Source organism: Chanos chanos, chromosome 13, assembly GCF_902362185.1.
Source record: "Chanos chanos chromosome 13, fChaCha1.1, whole genome shotgun sequence".
In the NCBI taxonomy this organism is placed as follows: domain Eukaryota; kingdom Metazoa; phylum Chordata; class Actinopteri; order Gonorynchiformes; family Chanidae; genus Chanos; species Chanos chanos.
The window spans coordinates 19841254-19854543 of NC_044507.1; the positions used below are offsets into that span (position 1 = coordinate 19841254).

The window sequence follows — 13290 nt, forward strand, 5'->3', positions numbered from 1 at the left end:
CTGTCATGTTATGTGGTAGATGTCCTAATGTTTTGTTAATTTTCAAGAATAAGACATATCCTGTTCATTCTCATATTAAAGTTGAGCTTTTTAAAGCTGAACACAGAGTTATTCAAAGGAAAATATGACTGGATTGGCTTTTAATGATTATGATTATGAAAAACAGGTGTGGAGACCATTTCAAAGGTTGTCCCCAAATGACAGCTATATTTGCTGTTGCGAAATGATGTGATTTTATTAAATCATGACAAATGCATGAAAAATAAATTTAATGAGGTGAATAAATTTAACTGTATTTATTGGCAGTAGGCTAATAACTCAAATTAAGAAGCCTAAACACAAGAGATATGTTATCCACATGTATAATGTAAATATGTTCAAAGTACTCGGTATTGTTCTCAGTATAGCACTGATGTTGAATCAGTCCAGTATTTTCTCTTAATGTGGGGGCAAAATGTGCAAATTAGTACATTCATCTTACAGTGTCAAATGTTCAGGGCATTTCGATGTATTTTGTCCAATGCTTAATACAGTGCAGCTTTATATTAATTATATTAGAACACAGCAACGGAAATGGGTAGATTACAATAGATATCTTACAGAACATTTAATGTGAGGATTTTGTTATATTCTAAATGTTTTAGTTGCTTATGTACTCTGTATTAGTAATAGACGTGATGTTACTTTACTGGTTATGTGAGATTTATTCAGCCATTGATGAATAAATCAGATTTTTTTTTAAAAAAGGGTCTCATGGACAAATGTAATAAAGTTGTCTTTCACAATTTTGGACATTTGGAGTTTTGTGCCTCTTTGCTGTATTGATGATATTTTGACAGATGCTTAATAGGCATCCGTTTCTATGACCAAAATGCCAATACAGTTCCCATGGCGATGGCTCATTTACCTTGGCATTCACTTTAACTGCCCATTGGTGCTCAACAGTGGGAGGCGAGTCAGACAGTTTCTCTCCTTTTCTCTGTGAACAGCAAGTGAAGTTACTTATTTCATGATATATTTGAATAATAGTAATAATAACAACAGCAACAACAACAACAATAATAATAGTAATAATTATAATAATAATAATAATAATAATAATAATAGATATGATAGAAGAAGAGGAGGAAGACCAATAATAATGCAAGCTATTTAGAGCCTAATATCACTATTTATAGTTATAGGCAATGTTTAATATCCGTTTTAATCTGTTTTGATATTCTCTGCTGCTTTCTGTTGCTTACAAGAGTTTTGAAATAATTTGGAGTTCTGCCGTATGACGTTTGATCAGATAAGACAGTAGCCTACATTGTTTATCTCTGAGAAAAACAAACTGCTGTAGATGAGCTGTTTTTTAAACAAGGGGGAAACACGTACACACTCAGACACAAACACACACCCACCCACCCACCCACCGACCCACACACACACACACAAACACACACACACACACCCATGCACACACGTACACAAACAAAACAGTCAGTTGTTAACATGCCCTCTTTGCTTTATGTATTTGTTTGACTGAACAGTCTGGGTTCCTTGCCTTGAGTACAATTCTCTGTGAGTATTCCTGGGATTAGCGTAGGATGCTCTATTTTACAGTTAATCAGGCCCCCTCTGAGACGGCACTGTGTCAGCACTAAACTAATCACTCAAGACCATAGTATTTACCTCCCTTTGGGAAGTCAATGGAAATTTAATCATAAAGCAATAGTAGGCCTACAGTAAACAAAAATCAAAATCAACTCCTGTCATAATCAGAAGCACTCTCCTGCTAGGGTTTAGCATTGTCCTAATATTTGAAAAGAGTGACATTTATTTGTACACAGTCTGACAGAATCCTTGTTGATCTCTCCTAAGTGTCTTTCCACCCCTCCACATTTTATGGTAAAATATGACTTCAGATAAGTGGCACAGATGTGAAACTAATGTAAGGGTACAAAATTTCTGAAATGACGGGACACAAAAACCGCTCCTCAGATTCCGTGAGACACGATGCCTTCAAAACATATTTGTTTTGAAAAAAATACTGCTGGCTTTGCTTCTGCTGTAGTCATCTAATAAAGACAATGAACTATTGGCATACTTTTGCTCATAAAAAGCTTGACATTATAAACTAGGTTCCATCACAATCATAAAAGCTTCAGCAATGATTCAAAACATTTAAGTGAGGAAGCAGATCAGATTAGTATTTCTTCACAAACAGCAATCATCCCTCGCAGTTCATCGCTCTTCCAATGAAAATGCTGACCATTTTACAGGGTACACGTTCTTCTCTGCGGTGATACGATTAAAGACAATGATTCACTGAAGAAAATGCAGATTTCGTCTGAGTGATTCTTAAAGAGGTGAATACGGCTAGAGCACACAGACACACACACATACACACACTCGCACGCATACACACACACACACACACACACACACACACACACACACACACACACACACAGGAAAAGATAATCCAATCATCCTTTATCTCAGAGCTCATCTGGGCGTCCTTCATTTGTAGCCTTCAAATGTATCACCTGTATCACATGTGTCACATGTATCACCTGTATCACATGTGTCACATGTATCACATGTATCACCTGTATCACATGTATCCTACATCCTTGACCTGACTGTCAATATGAAATAAATCCATGTAAAATATGAGACCCCATGCAAAAACGGGTCTTATCGAGGAGAACGCCTCAAAGGTCATTCTGATTCACACAAAGTTGTGGACAGGCAACTACAGCTCTCTCTTACTTGAGCAATAAATTGGTCTTTCCTCATATGTCGTCCTCCCAAATATGAATATTCTTATGTATTCTTATCTATTATTCTTAAGAAATGTGCCATCAAAGAACCTATGTGAACATTTGTTTTCATCCGTACTTGATACTGGAAACTCGTCACATTATAGCCTGTTTTACAAAGTATAGTCATTTCTGCTCATTTTCGAGTTTAAAATGATAAATTGCAGTGTGAGGGCAGATATCAGAAATGCAGAGCGAGTTGCATTTAACTATACTGAAATAAACAGCCAGGGCACTGCGGGGTGTGCTTTTGTTTCTAAATATGACAGTCATCTACATGTGAGCAATTCATGACCGACCAATCACACATGGTTTTGATTGTTCACTACTAATATGTGTTCTCTTGAGCAAGTACTTCTTGAGAGACAGATTAAATTTACTGCTGCCATCCTATTTGTAAATTTTTTAGAAAAATAAAAAAGAAAAGCTCTCCTGTTTTAAACTCTAGGAAACATACAGGTAAATGTAATCTAAGGATGTAATTGTACGGACTTTTGTGACTGAATAGTAACTATTTACCATTTGTTTTACTATACACTGCTAACTGTTGTAATATTCATTTTTTAATGCTGAAATTATCACCATCCTGCAGTGTGCATTTAAAGGATGTTTGTATGTTAAACTGTATGGGCTCAATCCCTCGATTCACGGCAGAATAAAACAAAATATCTGCTATTAAAAAAAGAAAGAAAAAAAAGAAAAGGAAAGGGTATTGGGTTGAAATGTGGGCCCCTCCTCCTCTAACTTGTTAAAATAGCGACCTCTACTGTACCTGTAAGCATTCACGTTCATTTTACAACCCAATAAAACTACAAGTCCTAGCAGCCTCTCCCACCTAGTTACGTCGCCAAGCTAATGATGTAAGATGCTGGCTTGTTTTGGCTGCTTGTTTCGATATCCGGCTACTGTGAGAGATATAGAAACCGTGTCGATGTACAGTACATTGTTATCTGGAGGTATGTCACAGTCATTTGATACTGAATTGTGGCTGTCAACCATCTTTATTAGGTAGTCATAAGTGTTTTTGTCAAATGTGTAGAGATATAGTTAGCCAGCTTTTTCTCCCAGGACCTTCAGACTAGATCATAATCAGGAGCGAGTCTGCTATGCTAGTCAAGATTTATGTCTTCCTGTCTCAATAAGGTCTCTATTACGCCAGTGCAATTTAAAACATGGTACATAGTGCAAAAATTGGTTGCCAGTTATACGCCGAGAACTTAAATTGTCATTTGATTGCATCAAAAATATGCACTAATTACTCGCAGGCTTGCGACTGTTTCAATAACAGTTTGTCAACATTAGCTACACCAGCTAGGCAGGATAGCGAGATAACCATGCTATGCTAAGTTAAAAGCAAGCTATGAGACTTCACATTATAGTTTGCACTGGAAGCGTAAAGTTGCTGATGTTCAGTTGTCTGGACTGTCAACGTAATTCGACCGTCTGTTGAGAGGCTCTGAAGTATGCCTTATGGTTAGCTAGTTGATGCTATAGGCGAGCTTATTTGACATCGGCTAGTCTCTTGCTAAAATAACGTTTGGGAAAACACACAGCAGGAGCCAAATTACACTGGGCTCCCATTATTGACTAATAATATGAATGTTCTACTAAGTAGTTATCGATTCAATCGGAGTTCCCATTTGAAAGACGCAAATCTTATCTGATCACACCAAAGTCTCGGTGCGGTTGAGGATTAGTCTGAAAACTAATCCTACTATCAAATTTGTACGTTTCTGGAAAAATAACCTCTTTTAACCCCTTTAAACCTTTTAAATCTGCCCGTCACACCGGTAAGTGTGATCTAAAGATATGTTTGAGTGGATATTTGGGAATGAATAATGAGTATTTACCACTCTCTTTACGATGGTTTGATAGAGAACGTAAGAAAATGTTTTAAATGGTACAGCTACTGCAGGATTAGCCCATTTTAAGAACAGGGTTAAGTCCTATCACTTGCTTGTGAATATGACTGGGGTTTTTGGCTATTTTTCTGTTGTTTTTTTAGGGTAATATCCCTCTGAGGTTGGGACCTATTGAGCTTGTGGAAGTCTCAGGGAGTCTGTCTGACCATGGCAGATGGTACAAGTGACGATGATGTGGTTCATTTAGCTAGTTTTCACACTCATCGCCACCAAGGTTTGTATCAAGAGCACAGATGAGCCCAGTTTTTGCATAAGAGTAAAGTGTGCTTAATTCATACCACATGCTTTTACTGCTTCATCTCCTTCTTTGTCCCCCAAATTACTCGCCCTCTTTCTCTTTCACTTCATTCTTCCTCTCTTCCTCTTTGTCTTTGTGGTCAGTCTCAATGTAGGCCTAACTCCATTTTTTGCGCGAATAAAAGGGTTGAAGTAAAATGAGGATTTGTAATGTTAACTGGATATCATTGCTTATTACGCTAGTTTTTCCTTTAGGAAGTTATTGGCTATATCATTTTTTGTATGTTCAACAGGAAATGATTTTAGAAGAACCTACATAACCATATCTGACGATTCTGATGATGACCCTGTCACGTTCGTCGGCCAGGTTATGGTCAAGGATGAGGAAGATGCGGAGGAAGTTAGCATAATAGAGGTAAATTCATGTGCTGTATCTCATCTGACTATGTCCAGTGCACAACATGCATCATGAAACCTATGAGTCAATATTGTGAGGAGTGGATAAAGTACAGTTGAACATACGGACATATTTTCAGAGAAGATGGTACAGTACCTCACAAACCACATGTGGATTCACTAGTCAGTCTGAAAGTTAGTGTTTTGCATAGAGTAGTCCTAATTCAACTTTATAGCTTTTGTAAACACAAAGGCTAATTACATTAACACTCTGCACTCAGAATTGTTCCCAGTTTAGCAGGGAAATTGGCCCAAACATGTGACAGTAAGTGTTTCTTGACTGACTAGTCACCTCCTTCACTCTAAATTCAGATGTGAAGAATTTAAATGTCTACTCACTGGTTAACAGCACTGAACATTTTTACAGTTATATGTGCATTAGCCAGGAAAGGAGAGAGCCGGTCATACATGAACTGAATTTTTAATTCAAGGGTTTTAGAGTTGTATCTTTCGGTATCCTTTTTAAAAATGTATTGCTCTTTTTTCTTTTCCTCAGACACGGATTCTGCCTCAGCGCAGGTTCATCAGGCCCGCAGCTGAGTGGGGGGGGGGGCACTTCCCGCGGCCCCACCCCGGGACCCGGTCAGGCTCCCGCCAACAAGCAGCTTTTAGTAGCAACTGTTCATCCCACATCAGGAGACAAAGCCATAGGTGTCTTTAAAGAGGACCAGAATGCTGTACCCTCCACCTCTAGAGACAATGCCTTGCCCAGACCCCCCCTGCCTGCCAGGGATGCCCACGCCCCCATAGCCCTCCTCCGTGCGGTTAATCAGGGCGTCTCTGTGATCACTCCCGCCAGGACAGAGTTACCGGCCAATCCCGTGGCGGGCCACGCCCTTGTGATCGACATCCAGCAGGAGCCAGAAAGAGACGGAGCCGCGTTGCCGGATCAGAGCGCCGCGGGCCCCGGGCCGGCGACCGACGTCCGGCAGAGGACCGAGGCGCCTGCGGTTCCGGCCCAGGTCCAGGCCAGTCCACAGAGGGACCCTCCACAGAGGCTGCAGGGCGTGGTCGTCGTCCCGGTGCAGCCGGCGGCTGTGGTAAGGCAGGACGCTCAGCAGGAGGAACCGCGGCCCGTGGCTCCGCAGGCACAGGCGATGGTGGACGACGAGGTGCCGGGGCCATCTGTTCCCAGGCAGGATCAGGGAGAACAGCCGAGGGATCAGGCTCTACTCAGCTCTCTGGTGAAGGGAGTGGTGAGTCCTGCCTACGCTGCCTAAGAACTGGATTAGAGTTGTTTTTAGGGCTGTCAATCAATTAAAAAAATGAACTAATTAATCACATGGCAGACTGTGGTTAATCTCGATCAATAATGATTAAAGACATTTTTTTTTTTGGCTGGCATGTCACTGTGACTTTAAATGAATAAATGAAATGATATAGTATTGTAAACATGGAAAACAGAAGATACATTACAGAGGAGGGGTATTTTCATGTCTTTATTCACAGAGCATTCACAAAAATGAGCTGGACCTTTACTAATGGTTTTGCTCAGTGGCTGTGGAATAATCAAACTGAAACATGCAAGATGTGTGCCCCCCCCCCCCCCCCCCCCCCCCAAAATGTAGCTAGTTTGTTTGAACAGAACAGCACATGAGTGTGGTTGTGTGTGCACAAGTGTAGTTATATGCTTTTTTGTGTGTGGTGTTACGCTTATTTCGTGTGTGTATGTGTGTGTGCGCGCGGGAGAGACATACAGAGATTTTGTGTGTATCTGTCTTTTAACAATCCAAATTAGACATTGAACTCATTTGACTTTCACTAATGCACGACACAAAATTGCTGTGTGTGTGTGTGTGTGTGTGAAAGAGAGGGAGTGAGTGAGTGAGTGCACGTGTGCATGTCTTATGTCTTTTAACAATCAAACTTAAACATTCAGATAATTTAGATTTCATGTGCAGCCTTACAAAATTGCATTGATTCTAACTGTGTCTAAGAGAGAGAGAGGGAAATAGCGTCCGTCTCTATTAACAGTCCAAACTTAAACGTAAGCGTTCAACATATTAGATTTGACGCAGAACCTCTTACAAAACTGCTTTTCGCTTAGAGCAGCGAGTGAGTGAGAGAGACAGTGAGTGTGAGTGCAATTCTGATAACTTCTGCCGGTCCCTTGTCCTCGACCATGTTAATGAGTCTACAGTCCATTTACTAGTCAATGTATGCGAGGTGGACTTTGACATTGGGCCCCTGCACAGTTAACCTGGTTTGACGAATGCTAGCAGGGTTTGCGGAAGTCTCACACAGATGCTTAGCATCCAGATGGTACCTTAAACTTGTTGTACTTCGATGAAAGGCAAATATTTTGCCACAGTGTGTACATCCAAAGATATGTCTATCAAACATTCCATCAGCTTTTGTCTTATATCTGGGCAATACTTTCAGATTGGAGCTTGGCTGTTCCTAACCGAGTTCATCCCAGAAGTGGCGCTTGTAAGACGTGATGGGTCAGAGGTCGAGACATAGACGCATTAATCTTAACTTTAATCTTAACGTGTTAACTTTGACAGCCCTAGTTGTTTTGTAAAGAGAGATTTGCTTTGCATTATTTGAGTATGCATTTTTTTGTGGCTTGTGTGGTCATTTTAATGTCTTTTTTTTTTTTGTCAGACACATAGACATGGGTATTATGTTTACATTACAATCCCTAGTTGGCAGGATTTCTGCTGCAAAACGAAACATTAACACGTCAAAACGAACAGATCAAAATAATATTTTGCAACCACCTCCACCGAGGCCACATTTTTGGAAGATGATTTAATGGTGCATGTTGGTGCTGTGCTGTACAGTGGATTTCGGCTTCTGTGGTAATCGTACGCGTGTAAGATGAGCGGGCACCTCTAATACCGAGGTCTCTCTAATCCGTTTCAAACAGGTGGACCTCTTCCCCGACGTGGTCGAATCCTACGTGGTGGAGTTAATCCAGAAAAACGGTCTGAAAGATTTAAACGTGTAAGCATGGAAGATGATGTCTCTCTTTTTATGTTTTATGAGACGTTGATGTAAGTTCAGAATGTTTGGATGAATGTTTCCATTGAAATTCTCGTTCGCAGTATATGCAATATCCTGCTGGAGAACCCTGATTATCCACGGAAAGCCAACACCGTCGTGGCTCAAACTAGTATTCTCTTTCAGACAAATGACACTGAAGCCCAGGTGTGTACACTTCCTCTGCCGTGGACAGTTTAAACGTGTTTGTTATGGTTAGCTTACGTATTGCATTCACCTTAAACTTGTTAACATGAAACATTGTACTGAATTTACGTTACGAATGGTTTTGGCCAACAGGCAGTTGAATCAGTAATCCAACGTTAGAACCATTTTGTTTTAGGAGTACCTTGTTACTTTTATTAGTTTTGTTATAAGAGAAACCTGATGTGTGTGTATAATAAAATTTTAGGACTAAGTCATCATGTTTATGATTTTGCTTTAGGAGTAAGGTGAGTTTGTTTTAGGAGTGTGTTTGTTATTTCCAGGAAAACGAGGATTATTTTGATTATTCCAAGCTGCAAACGGTCGGCCCAGAGGTCGTGATGCATGCTGCAGACATACTGATGGGAGACTTTAGGATGCTGAGCTGTCAAGACATCAAATGGGCACTGAATTCTCTTAAAGGACACTATGCAATCACCCGCAAGGTACAGATACCGTCTCGCTCACTGCAGCCGGCCTTTCACGTGAACTGACGTGACCCCTGATACTCATCCTCCTCTGTGGACGTTTTGAAACTCGGATGAACAATGTGGTTGCTGTAACGGTTTGAATGTTTATTATGGCGCCGGAAAAATGATAGCAATTAAAAAAAAAAAAAAAATGTTTGCTTCTCTTACAGGCCTTATTTGAAGCCCTTAAAAAGTGGCAAGCCAATTCCACTGACCCCTCAGGGAAAAGAAAGAGGAAAAGAGAGCCAAGCGAACGTCCTTTCATAGACTTCAAGTTTGAGCATGGTGAATATGCCCTTCCTTCCATCTGACAGGCCTTAGCTGGCCGTACAGTCATTTTAATGATGTATTTGCTCTTTCAGATAAACCAGTGGTTGTTTTAGTATTGCGAGTTTCATTCATGTTCTTTGCATAATTTTTTGGGTTGGATTAAATCCCTGCTTGTTTTGAAAACCTGCGAATACATTTAAGGTGGGAAACATTTTGAGAGCACACGTAATGGGGTCCTAAATAAATATGTAACGTTTGGAACGGTTTGTAAATAAAGTTTTATATACAACACATCAAGCTTAGCGGTCGTACTACATGAATGGCTCATTGAGGCGATGATTTTTAATTTCCTTTTTGAAACAGGTTCTTTTCGATTAGAGAGACGTATGTACTTTCTGGAGAAGAACCGTAAATGGTGGAGACCGGCGGGAACGGCGCTGGAGCCGTCTGTAATGAAAGAAGTGCAGTTTTACGAGCAGAAGGCCAAGGAGATGGCTGAGGTAAAGAACATGCTGCCCGGTCCTTCAACACATCACTTCACTCTGGCTTTCCACAGCTGCTCCTCTGACCAAAAAAAAAAAAACAACAACATTAAAAAAACCCATAAAAAGTCCTTCAAAATGTGGTTATGACGAGAAGCTCATCCAGTCATCGTCTTCATTTATGAGATTTTTTTTTTCTTTCTTTCTTTCTTTCTTTCTTTCTTTCTTTCTTTCTTTCTTTCTTTCCACCCTCAGCATGAAGATTTTTTACTGGCTTTGCAAGTGAATGAGGAGCAGTATCAAAAGGTATGGTTCAAAAACAATTGCTTCAAAAAAAAAAAAAAAAAAGAATCTCAGTTAAAAAAAGAAAAGAAAAAGCATCAAGAAACACGTGTTTGTATCATAACACAACCCGGTATTATTCAGTCGCTTCAATATTAACGTACGTTATCGGAGCTTTGGAAAAATCTGTAATGGATTCGCCAGACCCTCCTTATTGATGTGTCAAAGAAACAGTACACATGCGTGAAATGCACGCCCAGGCCTGGGTTGGTTTTGAAGACTGGTTTGGCAGTTTATAGATTTATCCAAACACGTGTCACCCAGGAACGTGGCCAGCGTTGAATGAGTTTCTCCGCTGGTTTGTCCAGCTGAACCCCTAAAGGACCTCACTGACGGTTGTTTGTTTGTTTGTTTGTTTAGGATGGTCAGCTGATTGAATGTGGCTGCTGCTGTGGAGATTTCGCCTTTGAGGAGATGACCCAGTGTACAGACGGGCATCTCTTCTGTAAGGAGTGCCTCGTGAAATACGCCCAGGAGGCTGTGTTCGGCTCAGGACGGGTGAGCTGCCCTCCCACAACCTGCGATGAGTGGCGTATGACCTGTGCTGTGTGGCTTATGCTGTGTGTGTGTTGGGTGGTAGCAGTGACAGTATGTCCTGGACTCTTTCAATCCTTTCTCAATTGACGTCCTACGTACATCCGGTCTGACGCAGGGTTTTTTCTCAGGGTTTGTTATTATGTCATTGATTTGACTTGAAAATGAGAAAAGATGTAACTGTAGGCTTTCAGAGAAGGTGACTCACATCTTTTCTGTGAAAAAAGTCAAAAGTGTAATCGTAACTGCATTTATGTTTCCTCTTTCCAAAAGTCCCTCTCATGCATGTGATAGTGTTTTCGTGCACCTGGTTTTTAAGGTGCTTTCCAGCCATTATCTTTCACACACCGGTATTATTTAATTTTCAAACCTATGTGGGCACAGTAGATATACCAATCAGTCTATCTTTTTTTTCTTTTGCTTTATTTTTCCAAGAAATCCTAGTCTGGCCAAAGGAAAGAGTAAGGCTAGTGTGGAGAGAAGCTTAGCGTTGTCTGTTTGTTAGCAGATAAGGAACTGACACCTCAGTCGGAGCAGTGAAACGTGTGTTGTAAGGTTTGGGACACGCCCTGGGGGGGTCTCAGGCCTGCAGGTTTGGGTGGAGAGCGGTGCTGTTAATCAGGGGTGTGTGTGCGTGCGTGCGTGCGTGCGTGCGTGCGTGCGTGCGTGCGTGTATGTGTGTGTGTTTGCAGTTGGAGCTGAGCTGTATGGAGGGAAGTTGTAGCTGCTCGTTTCCCACCACTGAGCTGGAGAAGGTTCTACCTGAGAACATCCTGAGTAAGTACTACGAGCGCCAGGCTGAGGAGGCTGTGGCCGCGACCTGCGCTGACGAACTGGTCAGGTACGTCATCGAACCACCCCCGGGACACCTGCCACACCCCCCAGACCTTCTCCTCACACCTACCACACCCCCCAGACCTTCTCCTTACACCTGCCACACCCCCCAGACCTTCTCCTCACACCTACCACACCCCCCAGACCTTCTCCTTACACCTACCACACCCCCCAGATCTTCTCCTCACACCTACCACACCCCCCCAGACCCTCTCCTTACACCTGCCACACCCCCCAGACCTTCTCCTCACACCTACCACACCCCCCAGACCTTCTCCTCACACCTACCACACCCCTCACACCCTCTCCTTACACCTACCACACCCCCCAGACCTTCTCCTCACACCTGCCACACCCCAAGACCTTCTTCTTACACCTACCACACCCCCCAGACCTTCTTCTTACACCTGCCACACCCCCCACACCCTCTCCTTACACCTGCCACACCCCCCAGACCCTCTCCTCACACCTGCCACACCCCCCAGACCCTCTCCTCACACCTGCCACACCCCCCAGACCCTCTCCTTACACCTACCACACCCCCCAGACCCTCTCCTCACACCTGCCACACCCCCAGACCCTCTCCTCACACCTGCCACACCCCCCAGACCCTCTCCTTACACCTACCACACCCCCCAGACCCTCTCCTCACACCTACCACACCCCCCAGACCTTCTCCCTACACCTGCCACACCCCCCACACCTTCTCCTTACACCTGCCACACCCCCAGACCCTCTCCCTACACCTACCACACCCCCCACACCTTCTCCTTACACCTACCACACCCCCCAGACCTTCTCCTCACACCTGCCACACCCCCCAGACCTTCTTCTTACACCTGCCACACCCCCCACACCTTCTCCTCACACCTACCACACCCCCCAGACCTTCTCCTCACACCTGCCACACCCCCCAGACCTTCTCTCTACACCTGCCACACCCCCCACACCTTCTCCTTACACCTACCACACCCCCCACACCTTCTCCCCACACCTACCACACCCCCCACACCCTCTCCTTACACCTGCCACACCCCCCACACCTTCTCCTCACACCTACCACACCCCCCAGACCTTCTCATCACACCTACCACACCCCCCAGACCCTCTCCTCACACCTACCCTATCAACATCACTCAGTTCATTTTTCTCACTTTATTACATATGAACATGTAGAATGGTGTTGATTCCTCAGACATAGGAGATGTTCTTTACTCTCTCTCTCTCTCTCTCCCCCTCCTGTACATCTGCTTAGGTGTCCGTTCTGTAGCTTCCCAGCTTTACTGGATAAAGATATTTCCCTCTTCAGCTGTCCCAACCCTCGCTGCAGAAAGGTGAGCATGTGGTGTTTGAGTGTTTAGACTCGGCCTGGCCTGGCCTGGCCTGGCCTGGCTCAGCTCCACTCAGACCAGTTTGGTTTGAGCTGAGTTGCATCCTGGTTGATTTGACAGGACTGTGTTCTGTGGGCTCAGTTTGGTTTCGGAGCTGAAATGGGGTTGAATCTCCAGCCTGTGTTTGATTGGGGGGGGGGGGGGGGGGGGAGGGCAGTGGAGCTGTACAGAGTGATACTGCAGACCTGAGAGGACGAGGCCGAGAGGCGGCAGACGAATGTGTGACTCACCCACGTGATGAATGGCAGTGCAGACCTGAAACCTGTGGGGTGTTTTTTTTTTTTTTTTCATCAGTTGGGTTTAGTCTGCCTAAATAACTGATTTCACATCACAGGCAGAGAGAAATATATTCATCA

General features: G+C 43.2%; 1 protein-coding gene across 1 annotated transcript in view; it reads left to right on the forward strand.

Moving 5' to 3' along the window:
* The first annotated feature begins 4876 nt into the window (after positions 1–4876).
* Positions 4877–13290, forward strand: part of rnf216 (ring finger protein 216) — a 19668-nt gene continuing 11254 nt past the window's right edge. The window contains 13 exon segments of the mRNA XM_030790392.1: positions 4877–4943; positions 5260–5381; positions 5919–5971; positions 5973–6618; positions 8295–8371; positions 8473–8575; positions 8896–9057; positions 9252–9366; positions 9715–9851; positions 10089–10139; positions 10536–10673; positions 11402–11550; positions 12799–12877. Of these exon segments, the coding sequence (XP_030646252.1) occupies positions 4877–4943; positions 5260–5381; positions 5919–5971; positions 5973–6618; positions 8295–8371; positions 8473–8575; positions 8896–9057; positions 9252–9366; positions 9715–9851; positions 10089–10139; positions 10536–10673; positions 11402–11550; positions 12799–12877 (1899 nt within the window).